The 19,405-nt window shown below is 46.5% G+C and overlaps 1 protein-coding gene across 3 annotated transcripts in view; it reads right to left on the minus strand.

Moving 5' to 3' along the window:
* LOC119167987 (uncharacterized) overlaps positions 1–19,405 on the minus strand; it is a 120,756-nt gene that overhangs the window by 22,258 nt on the left and 79,093 nt on the right. Inside the window, exon 1 of one of the 3 annotated variants that reach the window (XR_012889222.1) lies at positions 1,047–1,144. The exons of 1 other annotated variant lie outside the window; for it this stretch is intronic. Coding sequence is in view for 1 of the 2 variants with exons in the window: in XM_075884650.1 (XP_075740765.1) it covers positions 11,401–11,421 (21 nt within the window). In the remaining variant the exon portion in view is untranslated. Of the gene's footprint in view, positions 1–1,046; positions 1,145–11,400; positions 11,561–19,405 lie in introns of those variants that run through there. One more of the 3 variants, XM_075884650.1, reaches the window with a different exon arrangement.

Genomic DNA, 19,405 nt, shown 5'->3' on the forward strand with positions numbered 1-19,405 from the left:
GTCAGCGTTTCCAGTGGAAACATATGAAAGAGGACGTTCAACGGTATGCTCAGTCTTGTCATTAATGTCAAGTTCACAAAGCCAAGTACCTTCAGAGAACAGGCGAGATGGTTTTACCTCAACATTCCGACGTACCATTTGAAGTCATTCATCTGGATTTCGCAGAGAAGTAAGAAGAACGCAGTCTTTCCTAGTGGCAATAGACCAGTGCACAAGAATAGTGGCTGCACGGCCGGGAAGGGAAGACTCAAATAATGTGATTGCTATTTTGAGTCGAGAGATGTTCAAGAATACGAAAATAGTAATATCAGAGGATGGGCCAGCGTTTCTCAGTCAGCGTTTGCAAAATTGGGCGAAGGAACGAGGAGTTGTATTGCGACACTGTGCTCCGTACCATCCTGCAGGAAATGTCATGGCTGAAAGAATAATTCGGGATTTGTAGCGGTTCATTTCAACGTATCCAGATTTTCAGGGTGAATGGAAGTGCTGCTTGAAGGCAGCTGTCGCTCATCACAATCGGTCGCACACTGCGAGCATCGGCTGTAACCCATATTTTGCAGCTTTCCGAAAGGTACCAGTGCTTCCTGCTGATCAAGAACTTTGCATTGCAGACCGCCTGCAATTGTGCGAAAAACGAAAAACTTCAGAAGCCTACCAGCGATACCGGGAAAGTATGAAGAGGAACTTTGACCGTCGCCAAAACACGTGGACACCTCAGATACAACTGAACGATCTGGTGCTTGTCAGAAAAGGCCTTTCCGGCACAAAGCAGGTGTACGTAGGACCTTATCACGTAGTGCAGATCGCAGTGCAACGCGGCGTTCTCAAAAGGGTCAGTTACACCAACGATGATGGTGTGCTGGAATTTGCGACCATTGGAAACGTTTTCGTGTATCACCCCAGGAGGGATGAGTCTTCAAAGAGGGGGAGTGTACGTGGACCTTAGGCAGGGTTGGAGGGAGACGAGGAGGAAGAAGAGGTTAGAAATAAAGAAGATGGCTGACACCCCAGCCTAGTACTGTGTATTATTACAATAGAGTACTCACTCTGTAAGTGCCTGGGGCCTTCGGCTCGGCCGCGTCACTTAGCAGCCACTTGTTTGGCTAACTGTCGATTTCTTCATTTTTTTGCACAAGTAGTCAAGTTATTTATCAAATAAATGCGAGAAGCTCTTTGATCAGCTTGTGTAATGCTGTCCCTCCGGGTGTCTGCCCGAGCGCGCCGAAACGTGCGGCCCTCGCCGCAGGCGTCGAAGCGGTGTGAAGTAGGTCACGCCACCGCGGCGCGTCTACTTCTCGCTCTCCTCGACGTGCGCACTGAGGTAACTCTCTCTCCATCGCCTGCCACCCACTCGCCGTAGCGCCTGCAGATGCCGCCTCGTCCGTCGCCCGCAACAGGTGCCGCTACCGCCGCTCGCTACGCTACCACGACCACCGCCCGCTGCACCGCCGGCTCGTTGGCTCACGGGCAATAAATTTCACGCGCGCCTGATGTATGCGTAGAAACTTGTCTAAATATCACTTCTGTTTCGATTCACCCTCTTCACGGATCGTTATTCTGTGATGGAGAAGATACTGGAAGACGATGCTCCTTCACCCGCCGAAGCGTGCACTTCACCGATCACAAGGCCGAAGTAGTTAAGGCGAAGCGCGCGCCATCCCCGGTACAGCACCCATGTCCAATCTGAAGAAACGACAATAACCATGCCAGCCATCTCTTCGAACAAATCTGCCAGAGCTCACCGCAGCACCCGCGTCAGCGCAGTTCAACCCATGACGCCACTCGTGCACAACGCTTCTACTTCGCATACCATTACAGTTCCTTATGGGAAGATAGTATCCGGCGGCACATATCGTGTTCCTGATCATGGGAGTTTTCCAATAGGCTGCACATACAAACTACGGCAAGCTTCAATAAATTTGGTGTTAGAAATGAAAAAACGAGCCTGACATTATTAGTCTCTCAACTCTTGTTAAGATGTATCATCACTAAGCGCCAGGAGCAAGCGCTGTGTGTGCCACCTAGAATAAAAATAAAAATAAAAATTCACTAAAGACTATCGTAGCACCCAATGAAAACTGCTTTTGCTCCTGCTTAGCTGTTTGGATCTAAACGCGATTGCGTTATGCAGCTAGTTTCACGGCAATTCCGGCGGGGGTGTCAGCGACCACGTGAGCTTTGATGGTTGTGTGCGAAAAATGATCATCTTGTGTGCGACCAAAAGACATAGAATGATGCAAAAAATAAAAGATTAACCTTTCCGGGTCCAAGTGATTGTCGAACCCAAATTATTTTCGTAGCAAGAAGTTGTTCTACCACACAGCTTCGCATTTGCTTTAAAATGCAGGTAAATGACTTCCTATGCTTCAGAATGCAGAGAAAATAACGTTTATGCTTTACAAAAACACGCGTCCTGTCGGCAGGCACCAGAATACAACACATAATATTGCAGTAACATTGCGTGGTACAAGCGTACATTGTCATTGGGAGTCAGAACGTGTAAGTACCATAACTACGTGGTTTAAACCTAGCCACCATTACAAAAGGTGAACACGCTTCTGTGCGTATTTCCTTAGGACCACATAGTGGGTACCTAGCAAGCTCGAACGCATTTCAGTTGCATGATTTGTCGTGATTTAAAGCATACTACCCATTACACAGAATTCGGTCATATGTGATACCTTCACTCACAAAAAGCAACTTTCAAATTTATTCATTTAATGTACATGTTCGAAGTTTAAAACTCTCGAGTATGATCCTACAATAAAAGGTATGCATTATTTGATTGAAGTATACAGCAGGGACAGGGTATTGCTGTAGCGTTCATGTCTCAAATACAAAGCCTTAAGTGACCCCCCCCCACCCACCCACCCACCCAAATATTCATTTTGCAGTACGTTGAGACAAGTGCTTCTGTTTCGGTCGTGGGCACTTAGGGATTCTGTCGTGAATGGTGCTGAGGCCATGTTCGGCAGCTCTTGTAGACAGTGCTCATGCAAAAGTTGCATCGCTCATTGGTTCTGCACAGGCTTCGCTCACAAGTTGAGACTGTTGAGTACATAGGTAAGAAATGGGCGCCCGGTTTGCATTCAGCAGACAACGCCATGAATTCAGTGACTAGCGCAGACACTTTCCTGCTGCACATTTCACATCAACCTTCACTGACGGGGAGCAGAGAGCAGTTACCACGTTAACAAACGAAAAATTCACCTTTGGACTGCAGTATTAAAATAAAATAGCGGTGGTGTACTAGACGGAAATACCGTGAGGCGAGATGGCACTGCTAGTACTATCATCTTCATTAGGCCAACAAAAACGTTGTTGTTCTTTTTTAATGGTGGTTGAGTGACCTACTTCTGGTTAGCGCTGCTGCGCTGCTCGATTCCTGTGGTATTTTGCTTTCTCTCGTTGTTAAATTGCAGTTGGCGTTTGTAAATATTGCCAGGTGACTAAATTGGCCTCGAATAGCATAAACGATGTCAATGAAATAAGGTTTGCATCATTTATTGCGAGTGCCCAAGCCGATACAACCAATGTATACAGTCAGGTCCGAAGTAAACAAGGCATTCATACGCATCGAAGCTTTCAACCCATAGGTAAAGACCCTTCAAAGCTAACAAGCATGTGCACATAACTGAACATCAAGATCACTTCATGAATGTTGCTCACATTTTGAATCGGCATACGAGTTTCTTAGAGCGGCTTCACGACAAACATCTGATTACGCCATCAGCTATGCGGCACTTGGCAAGTAGTGTTGATCTTGAAGTGAAGTGATTGCATGATTTGGAATCGGGAATGAAGCTTGCCCATTGTTGACAGATAGCTCGCGCAGTGAGAGCAATGTAGAAGGACTTATTGCTGGGCTAGTTGGTGTGGGATCACATTGAAAATGCAGTGCATAAAAAACGTCAAGACGAACACAAAGAACGACACACCACAAGCGCTACAAACATCTCTAAGGGGGGGAAATGAGTGCACAAATAATATATGGTCCAACCACGCATGTGCGAAGGATACACCCGCCTTGTTACAGGGGGCGCTAGGCAAAGATTATACATAAACGGTATGATTGACAAACGTTTTTTTTCGGAGGCAAACATGGCAACAGACGTCTGGCTAACACACTCACTACAATATCTCTCCATAAATAAGACTTTCAAAAGTTCGCATGCCTTTCTGTCTTTACTCTTTCTCCGGATCTTCACCTTATGAAACCTTGGAGAACATGTGCAGGCTTTGCAATGAGCAGAAAGATGCGCATTCTTGCCTTTGTTCAAACTATTCGCGCGATTCCTCATTCTGTCATTGACGAAACGGCCAGTATGCCCTCCATAGCGCTCGCAGTAGGACGGGGGGACTTCATACACCACCCCTGTGGCACAATCCACACAAGCCTTGGCAGGTTTAACTTGGCACCCTTTCAAATGCCTACCCATTATTCGATGACACGAATGAACGAGCCTATTGGGGGCCAAAAAATACATGAGGTACACCGTACCTACTCACCACCTTCTTGCAATTGTAGATCCCTTTGCGCAAATAAGGCACAGCTTTAGGTCTTGGGCCACCCAGTTGACCGGCTCTAGCAATAATCGCTGGATTACCCACCTTATTTTCTTTAGGGGCATTTCAGCCACAAACATCAAGACAGAACGAAGGTAGGCGGCTTTGGATAGCCCAATATGCTGCTTTTTAAAATTGGCCTGTATTTAGTGCTCATAAGATATCTTGAGTGCTGATCCCAGGCAATGCGAAGGAATAGACCTCTTTACTATGTTTGAGTGGGTGGAGTCATAGGGTAAACATTCCTTTTTCGCACGTGGTGAGCAATGGCAGCACAAATGATAACTTAAAGTAGTGATACTTAGGTCAAGAAATGGTACGGTACAGTCAGCTGGTACGTTGACACACATAGCTCATAAGTTAAAGCCAGGCCTTTACTATGAAGCTCAAACACATATGAAACCTTGCGTACGTTTAAAGTAGTCAATGTAAAACTGCGATTATTGACAAGAAAAAATTATCTACGCTTCTAAGCACCGAAAAATATGCAAATGAAGAACATTGTGGTCAAGTGTTTTGTCCAATTAAGACAGGAACACGTCACAAAGAAAAGTCACCACGCATGACCTTAAGCTATGCCGATTTTCTGTAAAACAACTGATTGTCAAATCAAATAAATGTACTTCTCATAAAGGTTCCAAGTAAAAATAATGATTCGACTGCTTTAATGCCAACTTTATTTTGAAAGGCCACCTCCTTTTGTACTTCATTGCAGTTGCGAACAGCACAAAACAACACGTCACGAGAAGCAGAATAAAAAAGTTGTACTACGTCAATAGAAAAATCTGGACTCATAGTACAAGTTTGTTGGAAGAAACGACAGACATCATTTGTATTCATCACATGGAAAGGATCATCAATTGCAAGTTGCTCCAAACATTTCAACAAGAACCCTCTCACAAGACGTTGCCACGTGCTGCGCTTACTTACGATTGTTCTCAACGACATTTACACTTTTTGAGTTTCTGCGCCAAAAATATAAAGTGCCACTCCGACTCTTTATCTATAATTTTAGCAAGGTGTGGAATCTTACACTCATCACACATTCTCGAAAACACCTTCCTGGTTTTCGGGCAACTATCTTTAGCGGATGCAAAACTGTTATAAATCGCCTCCTGTGCTTTTTCGGCGAACATGGCTTGTGGCATGACCATTAGGTTTCTCTGCTTAACTGTCTCCCGTCAAACGTCTGTTGCGCGGTTTATCTCCAAAGAACACGTTTTTAATGATACTGTCGATGTGTAATCTTTGCGTAGCGCCCCATGTAACCAGTCAGGTGTATCCATCACGCCTGTGTGGCTGGAAGATATGTCATGTGCGCCTTCAATTTTAAATACGATAGTCTTTCTTAGGGACCTTCGACGCAAAAATTTTGGTCTTTCTGTCTATCTGTGTGTCTGTACATTTGTCTGTTTTTCCGCCCTTAACGGTACCTTAAACAACATTAAAGTGGCCAAAAGATACTTTAAACGCCTTACCCCATCCGCAGCGCCCAACAATATTGCTCAATATTCAGCGTTCCTACTTGAGTGATTGCCAATTAAAGAGTAAATATTGCACATATCAGAGGCACCATAGCAACACGCCAATATTCTGTATGTGTGTCTCTTACTAGAAAAAGCACACGTAACTAATCGTAAGGACGGTAGCATTTATCACGTTGCACTGACCATGCAACGCTTGCACGAAAAGGCAAGCGTTTTCAACGCTTCGCTGAATGAATGGATGGATGGATATGGCTGTCCCCTTTAGATCGGGCGGTGGCTAGCGCCACCAAGCCGTAATACTTAATCAACCAAAAACTAGATTTATTTTTTTCTTTAAAAAGGGAGTTTGAGGATTCGTACTTTGCAGTGAAGGGTTTAATTTTCACTCGTGCCTTGACTTTAGCCACAAATCAGATAACCTCCTTCTAGTTAAGCCTAGCCGCTTCAAGTCTATTTTTCTTTCCCGGTCCCTAAACCTCAGTGCTTTGAAAAGCTCAGCGCCATCATCCTAAACTATAGGGTGAAGCCCTTTACAGAACATTATCAAGTGTTCGGCAGTTTCTTCTTCCTCTCCACACGCATTGCATACTGTGTTTACCCCTTCGTATTTGGTCCGATATGCCTTGGTTCACAGTACTCCCGTCCTGGCCTCAAACAGTAGAGAACTACCCCGAGTATTGTCATAGATCCTTTCCTTGGCAATTTCTTGCTTAAAAGTTCGACAGATCTCCAGTGCGGAATTCTTAATCATGCCCATTCTCCACATGTCAGTCTCCGTTTCCTTCACTTTCTTCTTAACCGATAGTTCTTTTAGGTTTGGCCACCTGCTGTTTTATAAGTATTTACCAGTCAATTTCCTGGTTCGCTTCCTCAATTTTGTATCGACATTCTTCCTGTACAAGTAGCTGAAAACCTTCCTAGCCCAACGCTCCTCCCCAATTTCTCTTAATCACTTCTCAAATTTTATCTTGCTGCTCGCTTCGCTGCCCTCAAATGATATCCATCCCATACCACCTTGTACTCCCTGATTTGGTGTATTCCCGTGAGCTCCTAAAGCAAGCCTACCTATTCCACGTTGCTTAATTTCTAATCTTGCTTGAACTTCTGATCTCATGCACAAGACCGCATTGCCGAACGTCAGCCCAGGAACCATGACCCCTTTCCATATTCCTCTCACAACATCATACCTATTGTAATTCCACAGTGCCCTATTATTCATCACTACTGCATTCCTGTTACCTTTAGTCGTCACGTATATTTCGGGTTCTCTCGGGTTCTTGGTCCCATTGCTTATCCATACGCCCAGATATTTGTATTTATCTGTTATTTCTAGCGTGACCTCCTGTATTCTAAGCTCACTACCTTCGTTATCATTGAAAATCATGACTGCTGATTTTTTCTTACTGAATCTGAAATCTAACCTATCTCCCTCATTACCGTAGATGTCTATCAATCTCTGCAAATCTTCCTTGTTGTTGGCCATTAGCACTATATCAACTGCGTACATTAATGCTGGTAGTGCCTGATCATTGAGTTTTCCTTGTTTGACTAAAGAAAGGTTGAAGCCCAGTCCACTTCCCTCTAATTTGGCCTCTAATCTTTGTAGGTACAGCATGAATAATGAGGGTGACCGGGGACACCCCTGCCTAAGGCCCCGTTTTGCCTCTGCAGGCTTGGATACCTGTTTTTCCCACTTTATAACTACCTTGTTACCTTTATAGATATCCTTTATAAGATTAGTGACTACATGTTCCGCGCCTAGTGCGTCCAGTATTCCCCACAATTCCTCTTGAGCCACGCTATCGTACGCTCCCTTGATATAAAAAAATGCTAGCCACAGGGGCCTGTGTTCCTTTTCTGCTATTTTTATGCACTGCGTCAATGAGAACAGATTGTCTTCCAGCCTCCTGTATTTCCGAAACCCATTCTGCGGTTCTCCCAGCACCTCCTCATCCTCTTTCCTTTATAATCTGCATCGCCAGCCTGTAGACCACTGATGTAACTGTTATGGGACGGTAGTTGTTTATGTCAGCTTTGTCCCCCTTTCCTTTATATATCATGCTCATCCTGCTAAGTTTCCATCCATCGGGAACTTCACCATCGATTATTAGTCTGCTCACTGCCTCTCTCAAAGCCTGCTTAGACATCGGACCTAATGTCTTTATCAGCATAATTGTAATGCCATCTGAACCTGTTGATTTACTACTCGGAACCTTTTTCTCAGCCCTTTCCCACTCACGTTGTGAAAATGGAGCCATTGCACCACTCGGTTCGTCCTTGTCTATTGTGGTGCATAAAGCACTTCTTTGTTGAAATTTTTCTGTCACCCTTGTTCTTATATATTCAATGGCTTCGTCCCCTTCTAGCCTAGCACCTTGGGCTGTAGTTATAAACCTATGCTCTAGGCTCGTCTCATTTCTTAGGGAGTTTGGATGGTTCCAAAATTTCGCAGCTGCCTTTCTATCTTTTTTATGTACTTCTGCCAGCCACTGAGCTCCTTCCCTTCTAATCTTTTCATTGATCAGAAGGGATGCATCCCTTCTACAGCTTAGAAAGTTTTTCCATTTTCTTCCAACATCATCTGTCGGTTCACCCCGCTGCTTAGCATGTCTGTGTTCCCTAGAGACTTCCTGACGTTTTGCTATGGCCCTGTTAACTTCCTCATCCCACAAACTTTTGGGTTTGTGTCTTCTTTCCCGGGATGACTTGTCACGCGTCTTAGCAAGCTCTAGCTCAAACAGTCTAATTAGATTCGTGTATGTCCACAATGTCTTATTATCCTCCGTGATTACTTTCTCAATTTGTTTAGTGGCTATTTCAATTTGCCTTTCTGAATAAAAATTTTGCTGTATTTGCTCATCTTGTCTCTTTCCCAGTTTCACTGCTCTTCCAAATTTTAGCTTGATACGTTTGTGATCACTACCCCGAATTCTGGAGCCACCTTCATCTATGTGCATTCCCCTGAGCTTATCATACATCCTATGTGACATCAGTGCATAATCTATCGTCGACTGCAGCCTTCCTACCTCCCATGTTATTTGCCCTTAACACTTCTCGGTACTGTTGCAAATGATCAAATCAAGCCTTTCACGCATATCCATGGTAATTTTGCCTGTCGGGTCGGTATACCCATCTATATCTTCTATGTGTGCATTCATGTCTCCTAGTATAATTATCTCGCACTCTCTTCCTAACTCCTGAATGTCCTTTGATATACGCTCTACCATTGCCTGGTACTCCACTCTGGCCTTCGCTCCCGTCCACAAGTACACGAAACCAAGGAGTGTCATTTGACCTGCCACTTTCCCTTTTAGCCTTAGATGTTCCTTGCACTCCTGCTTGAACCTTTGCCAGTCTGTGTTTTTATGAATGAATGCCCCAATACCAACCTCCTTTCTGCTGCCTTCTGTTCTATTACAATATTGCCACGCGTCGCCCAGATTGTTCGGAGGTTGTTTCGTGTCCCTGAGATGTGTTTCTACAAAACCGTATACCATCGGCCTCTCTTCCCTTAGCTGTTCTTCTGTCTCTTCCCACTTCAGCCTGTTCCTACCACCCTGCATGTTAATATACCCTATGTCTAAATTGGCTCGGCGCTCGTGGCTACGTCTATTTATGCCCCGGACTCTACCTATCTTAGATACTGGTGGCACTTTGGAATCGTATCTGTCTATACCACCTGTCGAAGAGCCTCTCTGACTGTTTTCCTTGTTACTAGCTATCCTGCACCCCGAAGGGCTCGCTTGCCCCCCAAAAAAGGAACTGCACGTCCTGCAAGCCACCAGCCCACCTCATGACTTAGCCGTCCATCGAAGTGAATTCTGTCTCGTTGAAAACCACCCCACCTATGCACCTCTCTGTTTATTTTCATCACCTCAACGCCGTTCTCTCGACTCATCCGCCATATCTCTTGGTTTGCTTTGACAACCGCTCTTTGCAGGTGGCTATCACGCACTGGTACCTCCGGTATCGTGCATATCACTACCTGTACCTTAGGAGAAGTGGCGCGCATGTCATCGACGCCTTTCGCCAGTGTAGTTGCTAGTCCTGCTGTATCTTCATTTAAGACATCGCTTAAACCACCTGAAATTATCACGAGGTTTTTTCTATCAGCTGTAGTTTTAAGTTTTGCGCTCGCTTGCCTCATGACTGCTTCAAGCTTGCGTCCTGGGAACACCCCTACTATAACCCTCTTGTCACCTCTTACCCTCTCTTTGATGGCTTCTGTGCATCGATTTAAATTCGAGTCCCTGGCGAGTATCACATGCTGTGACTTTTCAGCTGGAGCGTTCTGCACCTGCTGGAGCTACTTGCACCTGTTACGCCGGCTGCTTTGTCACCTCAACGCCCCACCACTACCTCGCTGAAGCTGGGCCTTGCGACAACTGAACCAGCTGAGCCTGTTTTTTCCAAGCTTGCTTGCTCTTCCTTATCCTCCGTTCTGATTGCCGGTTCCCTGCTCTTCTCTCCGTAGGCCGCTTCTTTGTAGGCCGCTTCCTCGGCGGACTTCAGTCTTTCTCCCATTACCCTCGTTTTCTCGTGCTCCGTCACCAACGCAGTCTCGAGCTCGGCGATTATCATCAGCAGTTCACTCTGGGCAACCATCATTTTCTCCATTTTTTCCTCAACTTCACATTGTCTACACTTCGCGTCAGTTTCTTCTCCATCCGCTTCTACACTTGGGTCCACTTTCAAAACCACTCCACATCCTGAACACTTTACAGTCTCTTTAACCATGTCTTTCTGACACCAATTGTCCCTATACTCGATAAATACTAAACTCGAGCCCTGCACTACGAAAAAAAAGAAAGTCTAAGCTCTACTACAAAAATTTGCGTGTTCAATGTACGCGCACCTCCCCCACGGGGTGGCAATAAGAAAAAAACAACAACAAAAATTTCAAACACACACACCTGCACTAACTAATAAATACTTGGTGAATGGCCCCCGAAAAAGCCGTACCATATGATAAGTGCTACGAAGATTTCAACTGCTGCCTTATAATTATAAAGACAAGCTCAAAACATGCGGAAACACTTATCTGCGCAGTCGATCCGGAGCGCTCAAAAAACACGTCCATCCACCGTGGCAGCCCGAACCGAACTGACCTTAATTGACCTTAATTGACCCTAATTGACCTAAGACGCCACGGTGGTGGCACCTACCTGTCGCCTTGCATTCCGCACCTTACCACCACCAATACGGGCGTGCAGGGTACGCGCGCTTCGTTTTCCAAGTAACTGCCAGATAGCGCTCATGTCTCACGTGTGACGTGACATGATGTGCTCGTTCTCCTCCGCAGCACGCTCGAGGCCCTCTAACGGAGCGCCTCCAGATTGCCACTCACCAATTTTCTTGCGCAGAACATCAAATAAACGTTTTGTTCATTCTCTCCAGACGCAAGAATATCGTCTTTCGACTACATTTGCAGTGTAACATGCAGATACGGGGCCATTATTTTTCATTACTTTGTTGCCGTTCTTCGTGTCCATCTTGTTTTTTTTATGCTGCAATAGGAATGCGAGAACAATGTAGTTATGCTATACAGGTAAATAATCGCGAAGGCGCACAGTTTTGAATCTTTCTCACTCAGCTATGTTACCTTGAGTACTTTACAATTGGGCGATGTTGCCTTGTCTCATCAGGATAGGCAAGACTTTTTCAATTGTTGGGTTTGAACTGATATCATAGGTGATATGTATTTGGGTGATAAGTATCAAAAATAATTCGAACATGTTACTTTTCTCATCATAATCAAGTTACAAAGTTACTACAGCTAGAATTTATCGTCGCAAGTAACGATCACAATGCTGATTATGCAACGGACTTGTGTAGTAAAAGAGCAGAGTTATGAGGTGAGTGCTAACACACGAAAGATGCAGAATGTTAAAATAATTTTTAGTAGGCATGCATTGTGCATTTTTCTCGTTTGTAAATCTTGGTTTCTGCTCATGCAGTACACTAAACAGGTCCCAAGCTCTTAGCAGCACAACCTGTTTTTCGCATAGGTTTGTCGATAGAACTCGTGCACACACTTGCAATCATGCAGTCTTGAAATCAATTGGTGGCACATGATGCGAACCAGGGAACATTTTTGTTAAATTAAGGTCATATCTATAACACATTTGTTATTAGGTTCACTTTATCAGTATATTTGTGTTTGGACGCTGCAGCTGTTTTCTCCCTGCCACTTTTAGAGGATAAGGCTTGAAATACGTAAAGTCTGGCAGTGTGGTTGTGGATATGTAAAGTTGATGTACGTTTTAACTACCGTTTCTATTTCCTAAATAGTTTTTTGACAGTTTTCATGAGAATTTCACTTCGTAGTTGCAGCTGCTCTAGCTATGATAAGTTAGTTTAAACAGGAGCAGATGTGCTCAAAGTTATCTGGGACGTTTTTTTCTGCCACATTAAAAAGACACTACCAAATCTAACGAACACAATCTTGCTCATCACCGAAACATTCACGTGCTTAGTGAAGCTGTGTGCAAGTGATCATCACCTTTATTTATTATTTAAAGGCTATGCAGTTGAGCGCAGCCTTGTGAGCTTTAGAGCATATTTCGGCAGACATCTGTTATGTAAAAACAGTTAGGAAAAAGCAGTTCTGAGTGTAGTTTGTAAAGTGTCTTACAAGTAATAACTTAATGTGGGAAAGCGTGTTATTGCCCTTCACTGTGGAGGTGTTCATCTTGTATTGCAATTACTAATTTCTGGCAATTCATATGCCACCCATTAAATATATATATATATATATATATATATATATATATATATATATATATATATATATATATATGTTGTAACGTGGAGAAATAAGACAAAGAGACAACGCCTTTGCTGCAGGCCGGCTGTTCTTTTTCTGCTTCCTCTTCGTCGTCTTCCGTCTCTCCCAGGTATGCGCCGAGCACGATCGCCGCTTTGTCATCATTACACTCGGCCACGCTGCAGCTGGTCTACTCCTGTAAGAAAAACACAAACCAATGTCACGTTTGCCGCCGTATGCAGTTCTTCATCCGCGACACATGCACCGCAAAGTTATTCCGTTTTCTCTTGTCTCTGCGCGTATCAGAAGCTGTGGATCGCACTCGCCAAGTGTTATCTCCCAAGCGCTCAGAAATAATGTAAGGGCCGTCGTACTTTGGGTGCAGTTTGTTTGAAGACGATGGCGCACCTCGCTGTAGCCACACCTCATCACCTACACTGTATTTCGGCGCGGGACGGTGGTGTCGGTCGTAGTATCGCTTTTGTGCCTGTTGAGCATGCACAATCCTCCTACGCGCCTCCACACGGATATCGCGACAAAGTCTCTGGCGTGCAGCGGAACGCCCTACTTTAACGGGAGTGTCCAAACCGAACGTAGCATTCAGTTGCGGGAGCTGACCATAGACAATCTCGTAGGGGCAAATTCCTGTGGAGCTGTGTGCCGCCGTGTTCACTGCGTACGCAGCTGCTTGGAGATGATCATCCCAGTCGGCCTCACCTCGTTTGTGATTCTTACAGTACGGTGCGAGTCTAGCCTGGATAGTCTGGTTCGACCTTTCGGTCAGTCCGTTCGCCTGCGGATGGTATGCCGACGCGAAGTGATGGTCCACTCCAGCTTGTTGTAGGTAAGTGCGGAGCTCGCGACTGCGAAAGGTGGTCGACCGGTCGGAGATCAACTTGTTAGGAAGACCGTGTCGCCATTCGAAGCGATCTTTCAGGAATCGGATGACATGGCTAGCAGCAAGCGAAGGCACGGCCGCGACCTCTACGAACTTGGACAAGTAGTCCACAGCGAGTATAATGTAACGATTGCCCGCTGTCGTCATTGGAAGAGGCCCGATGTGATCTATGCCCAACGTGTGGAAAATTGTCTCTGGAGGCTTGATCGGCGTAAGAAGTCCATGTCGAGCTCCAGGACGTCGTTTGTGTTGCTGACAAATCTCGCAACTGGCAACGTATGAACGCACGCTTTTATCCATTTTCGGCCACCAAAAACGTTCTTGTGCCTTACGTAAGGTGGCTCTGTAGCCAACATGGCCTCCCTCGGGAGTGTCATGGATGGCGCGTAGTACGCTCGATCTTAAGGTGTCAGGAATGACCAGGAGATGACACTCGGTGCTTTTATCGGCCCAGTGACGCCGATACAGCGTTCCATTACGTAAGACAAACTTGGCATTGCGTCCCGCATCGCCAATGGAGTCTATAACGGATGCGAGTCTTCCATCGGCTTGCTGAGCCTTGGTCACGTCCTGTTGAGAAAACAGGATCCAGGTTTCTCGATTTCGTGTGGAGAACTCCTCGATCGGATTTCGCGATAAAGCGTCCGCAAGCTGATTTTGTGCTCCAGCACGGTGACGGATGTCGTACGTATAGTCTTGGAGCCGAACAATCCATCGGGCAAACTTGTGCTTGAGGTGCTGCTTCTGGAACATCCACGCAATCGCGGAGTTGTCTGTTACTACCGTGAAGTGTCGGCCAAACAAGTAGTGGCGGAACTTTTCATCCACACTCCATACTACAGCCAAACACTCCAGTTCATTCGAATGATAATGCCGTTCTGCGTCCGATAGTTTACGACTGGCGTAGCAGATGACGTGCCCACGCCCACTCGAGTCACGTTGAAGTAAAACCGCCCCCAGGCCAATCTGACTCGCATCAGTATGGACTTCTGTCATCCAATCTTCATTAAAGTGGCAGAGCACCGGGCTATGTGTAAGCTGGTGTTTGAGGGTTTGGAAGGCGTTATCCTGCAAAGGACCCCACTGAAATTGGGCGTTTTTCTTCAGTAAGTCCGTGAGTGGAGCAGCAGTTGACGCAAAGCTCGGTACAAACTTGCGCAAGTATGACGCCATTCCTAGGAATACCTGGAGCTGTTTTATAGATGTTGGTGCAGGGTATTTGGCAACGGCGTCTATGCGTTCAGGCAAGGGTCGTACGCCATTATGAGATATCTGATAACCAAGATAAGATATTGTCGTCAACCCAAACTGGCACTTCTCGCGGTTAAGTCGAAAGCCGGTGTTGTATAGCCTCTGCAGAACCGTGTCGAGATTTTGTAGATGTTGTTTTTCTGTTTCCCCGATGACTAGAACGTCATCGAGGTACACGACGCAGGCACGGTCTATCAGTGTGCCTAACACTGTGTTCATGGCACGCTGAAAGGTGCTTGGAGCAGTTCGCAGACCGAACGGCATCCGATTAAACTCGTACAAGCCAGATGGTGTTCGGAAGGCCGTCTTAAACTTATCTTCTTCAGCCACGTTGATCTGCCAATACCCTGCTTTTAAATCTAGCGACGAAAAGAACCTCGCTTTTCGTACGGCGTCAATAGCGTCGTCAATGCGTGGCAGCGGGTACGAGTCTGGTATGGTGTGCTTGTTCAGCTCTCGGTAGTCAACACAGAATCGGAGATTGCCGTCCTTTTTACGGACTAGGACAACAGGTGCTGCCCACGGGCTAGAAGATGGCCTGATTATGCTTGCGGCAAGCATTTCTTGCACCTGCTGGTCAATTAATATCCGCTCTCGTTCGGCATATCTACGTAACGGTATGGACACCGGCGGATGATTGTCGGTAGTAATATGGTGCACTAGCACGCTAGTTCCGGGAAGCTGAGTAGTAGTATCAGCGAAGAGCGATGCGTGCCTCTCGAGTATTGCGGGAAGTGTAAGTGGCGTCGTCAGCTCACCTTGGGATTGCGCCGGAGGCACACTTGGAGCCACAGGATGGAGGTTGACGGTACTTCCTTCCACCGTGAGGCGCACTTCCCCGGAGAGCAGGTAGTCGGCCCCTAAAACCATGTCTGTGGGCAGGTCGTCGAAGACGGGCACCGAGGACAAAAACTTGCTGCCGGCCTCGGTGTTGAGTTGCAGGTTTAGGGCACCGACCGGTAGTACGTCGCCACCGAGACCCCGCAGTGGTGGCTCAGTCCAAGGCTGGAGAGGTTCGGAGGCGTGGCGGCGAAGCAACGCCGTACGTTGAGCTCCGGTATCAACGAGAGCTGTCAGTTCTCCGATGCCGTCGACGCGGACCTTGAGGGTTGGAAGTGGGCGTGATTGATATTGCATCGCTTGAGGTTGGCTTTGTGGGCAGCTTTTATACCCATGCCCGATGCGGCCACACGTATAGCATCCGCGTCTCGGTGAAGCTGGCTCCTTTGGGCCAACTGCAGCCGCCCGGCGATGAGACGTGTCCTGCAACTCCATTGCCTGGCGTACGAAAGTGGAGATGTGGACTGGGTGGTTGTAGGCGGACAAGACGGCTGCGTGCGTCGAGTCATGGATCCCGTCGATGATGTACTGCCTGGCTGCGGAGGAGGTCCACTGTATATCGCAAGCTTGTAAAAGGTCCAGCTTGTCGTAGATGTAAGTCGCGACGTCCTCGGTTGCACCTTGCCGGCGTGACCGCATGGTCATGAAACGGTCGTCGTAAGCGCTCGGAAGCGGCGCAAACGCGGACATCAGGGCCGCGCTCCATGTTTGCCATGTAGCGTATGTACTGCCTTGGAAACGATGCCACGCTTGGGCAGATCCTCGCAAACGTCCTTCAGCGACCGACTTCTTAATCGTGTCGCTCCACGAGTATTTAAGGGCAACCGAGTTTATCACGCTTACCCAGTTGGTAGGGTCATCCTTGAATCCATGAAAATATGGAATTTCGTTCTCGTTGAACGATCCAAAAGAGGCGCAGCCAAACCCGGATGTCTTGAGCTCTTGGGCGAACAGAGAGAAGCCTCGAGAAATGGCCTCGCTGCAGTCATGATGCGGTGCTGCCGTGGAGGCTTGGACGCCGTCCGTGATCGGTGGGGAGTTCGAGTCAGTAGTTCGCGACTGCGCCATTGTAACGTGGAGAAATAAGACAAAGAGACAACGCCTTTGCTGCAGGCCGGCTGTTCTTTTTCTGCTTCCTCTTCGTCGTCTTCCGTCTCTCCCAGGTATGCGCCGAGCACGATCGCCGCTTTGTCATCATTACAATGTATATATATATATATAAGTCACACAGTAGCTGGTGAGCTCTGACTGATTCATGCTGTTAAGTATTAAAACTAGTGACATTGTTGCTTCGCAGGATACAAGACTGCTTATCGAAACATTTGCTTTGACACCTCGTGCTCACAAATTTTGCTTATATTTTCAAGCTTTCATCTTTTGTAGAATTCGTTCGATTCACAACGAAAACTGGTTCCCGGCCATGCACGAGAAGTCTAGCAATTGTGCAGCATGAGTTCAGCAGTGCATGCACAGTGCAACATCACGAGCGAATGACAAGGTGCCGAGAAGGCGGAAGCGTTATGTCTGTTCACTCAAATTAAGGATTACAAACATTTTGGCAAAACACGCCGCGTTAGTAGAGGCGAGTACAGTACCTACGTTTAAACGCTGCGTCGTCTGCTTTATTCCGCTTGCTGTGGCACTTAATTGGCCCGTATGTGTAGGGTGTGTAGGAAAATCGTGAAATATACTCGGCGACAACTTTCCATGGCAGCACAGCTAAAACTACATGGGCGGAGCGTCTGCACACGTGTTACTTCGCGAAGTAGTATGTTCTTGTGCAATATCGGTTTTAGGTTTGCAAGCGCATCCAACATGTACTTTTTACCCCCGATTACCATGCAATAAATGTTATATTTATTTGTGATGCAATAAATAAGTCGTTCATTTTTTCAAGAGACAGACCTAGAAAATTTGTTTGAAGCGTTGATATTTAGTTCAGAAAAAAAAGGCAAGGCCGAGCAGGTACTGGGCAGTTGGAACAACGCAAAACCAAGAAACGATTTCCTAAATTTTAGTACATACTTGCTCGACATTATCGTTTTCCTTTTTTGAGATGCAAGAACTTTCTTTAGGGGACGCGAAGGCAACAAACAGAAATCTTGACACCGATCGGTCTTGAGTGGGCGTCTGATGTTCGTAAATCCAGGGTGTGAAACGCAATCTTTACTCGGCCAAGAACGGTATTTCTGCAATGTCGACAGGGTAATATACATGAATGCATCTGTTACCTAGGCGAAGCGCACAGAGGAACTGCCTATGTAGGCACCGACAGGAGTGATGTTAATCTTCAGCGTCATCGTATCACGAATATTAGGTAGGCAAAACACCGACAACCTATGGGACACAATTTAGGAAAAGGATTATTAGGTGCAAATCTCCTTAGAGCGGCACCCGTTCGTCCCTCGTAGTTGGCGTAGTCGTAGTGTGTAACCAGTCTTACGTTTCGACCTGCAAGGTGGTGCCAGCGGGAGATTTCTCCTGTGCGTTGTTGAAAAAAAAATCGCAGCGTGTGTGTTAACTAAAAGCCGAACTCTCCTGTCTATCATTCCACATTAGCAGCCATTGGTATGTACATTGAGCACTATCTGCCAAGAAAGGGTTGCTGCGTTATCCTTGCTAGGCATAACCTCCTTGGTTTTAGAAAGGTTTAGCGAGCTTTGGGCCGCAGTGCAATGAATACAGTGAAGTAGTACGTACCATGAACTCGAGGTCGTTAAAGGTGGGAAGTAGACACAAAGTGCAAGCCATAAGAAAGTGTGCGTGTGCCACCTCTAGTTTGGTCATTGAAATGTCCGCTGGATGGCGGTGCTTTCATATGGGGAATATATGATGAAAAGATGCGAGATGGTGTTACTTGGAGTGTTGAAAAGATGGAGGAATGGACACAGACAGATGCATGGACGAACGCGTGGATGGCTGCACGGACGGATGGACGCATGGACGAACGCAGGGGCGGATGCATGGACGAACGCAGAGACGAACGCACAGATGGATGTGCGACGCACGAACAGACGCACGCATGGACGGGCGGATGGACGCACGGATGGTCACACAGACGCACGCATGGACGGACGGAAGCAAGAACGAATTGACGGACGGATGCTTCGCCCCACTCACCATCATTTCCTCTGTGGATATGCTGCCATTTTTTATTTTACGTACATTTTCCAGTCACACTTTCGTCTTCCAAGCCGCTGGAGTTCCTGAAGACTGGACGGTCGCCGGTGTCTATTTCAAGGTCCCACTTTCGCGGATATTAATCACACGCGTCTTCTTTCTCAATGACTGCACATGCGGGAAACTACAAATTTCGTGACGCACAAAGTCTTCGTTTCTCCCTGATCCGCGAATACAGATCACCTAATGACGCCTGATCCGAGCAACTTGTGCAATGGTGAAGCTATTGAGGCAAAGTCTTGAATGAACTGGCGAAAATAAGAAGCGAGGTCGAAAAAACTGCGCAAATCTTTGGCTTTTTCGGGACGCGGGAAGTGTTGGACAGCGGAAATCTTGTCAGGATCGGGACGAATATTGTCCTTGCTTACGATGTGGCCTAACACTTTAATTGTCTTGCTCGCAAAACGGCACTTCTTG

This window comes from Rhipicephalus microplus, unplaced genomic scaffold (assembly GCF_043290135.1).
Source record: "Rhipicephalus microplus isolate Deutch F79 unplaced genomic scaffold, USDA_Rmic scaffold_42, whole genome shotgun sequence".
NCBI classification, from domain to species: domain Eukaryota; kingdom Metazoa; phylum Arthropoda; class Arachnida; order Ixodida; family Ixodidae; genus Rhipicephalus; species Rhipicephalus microplus.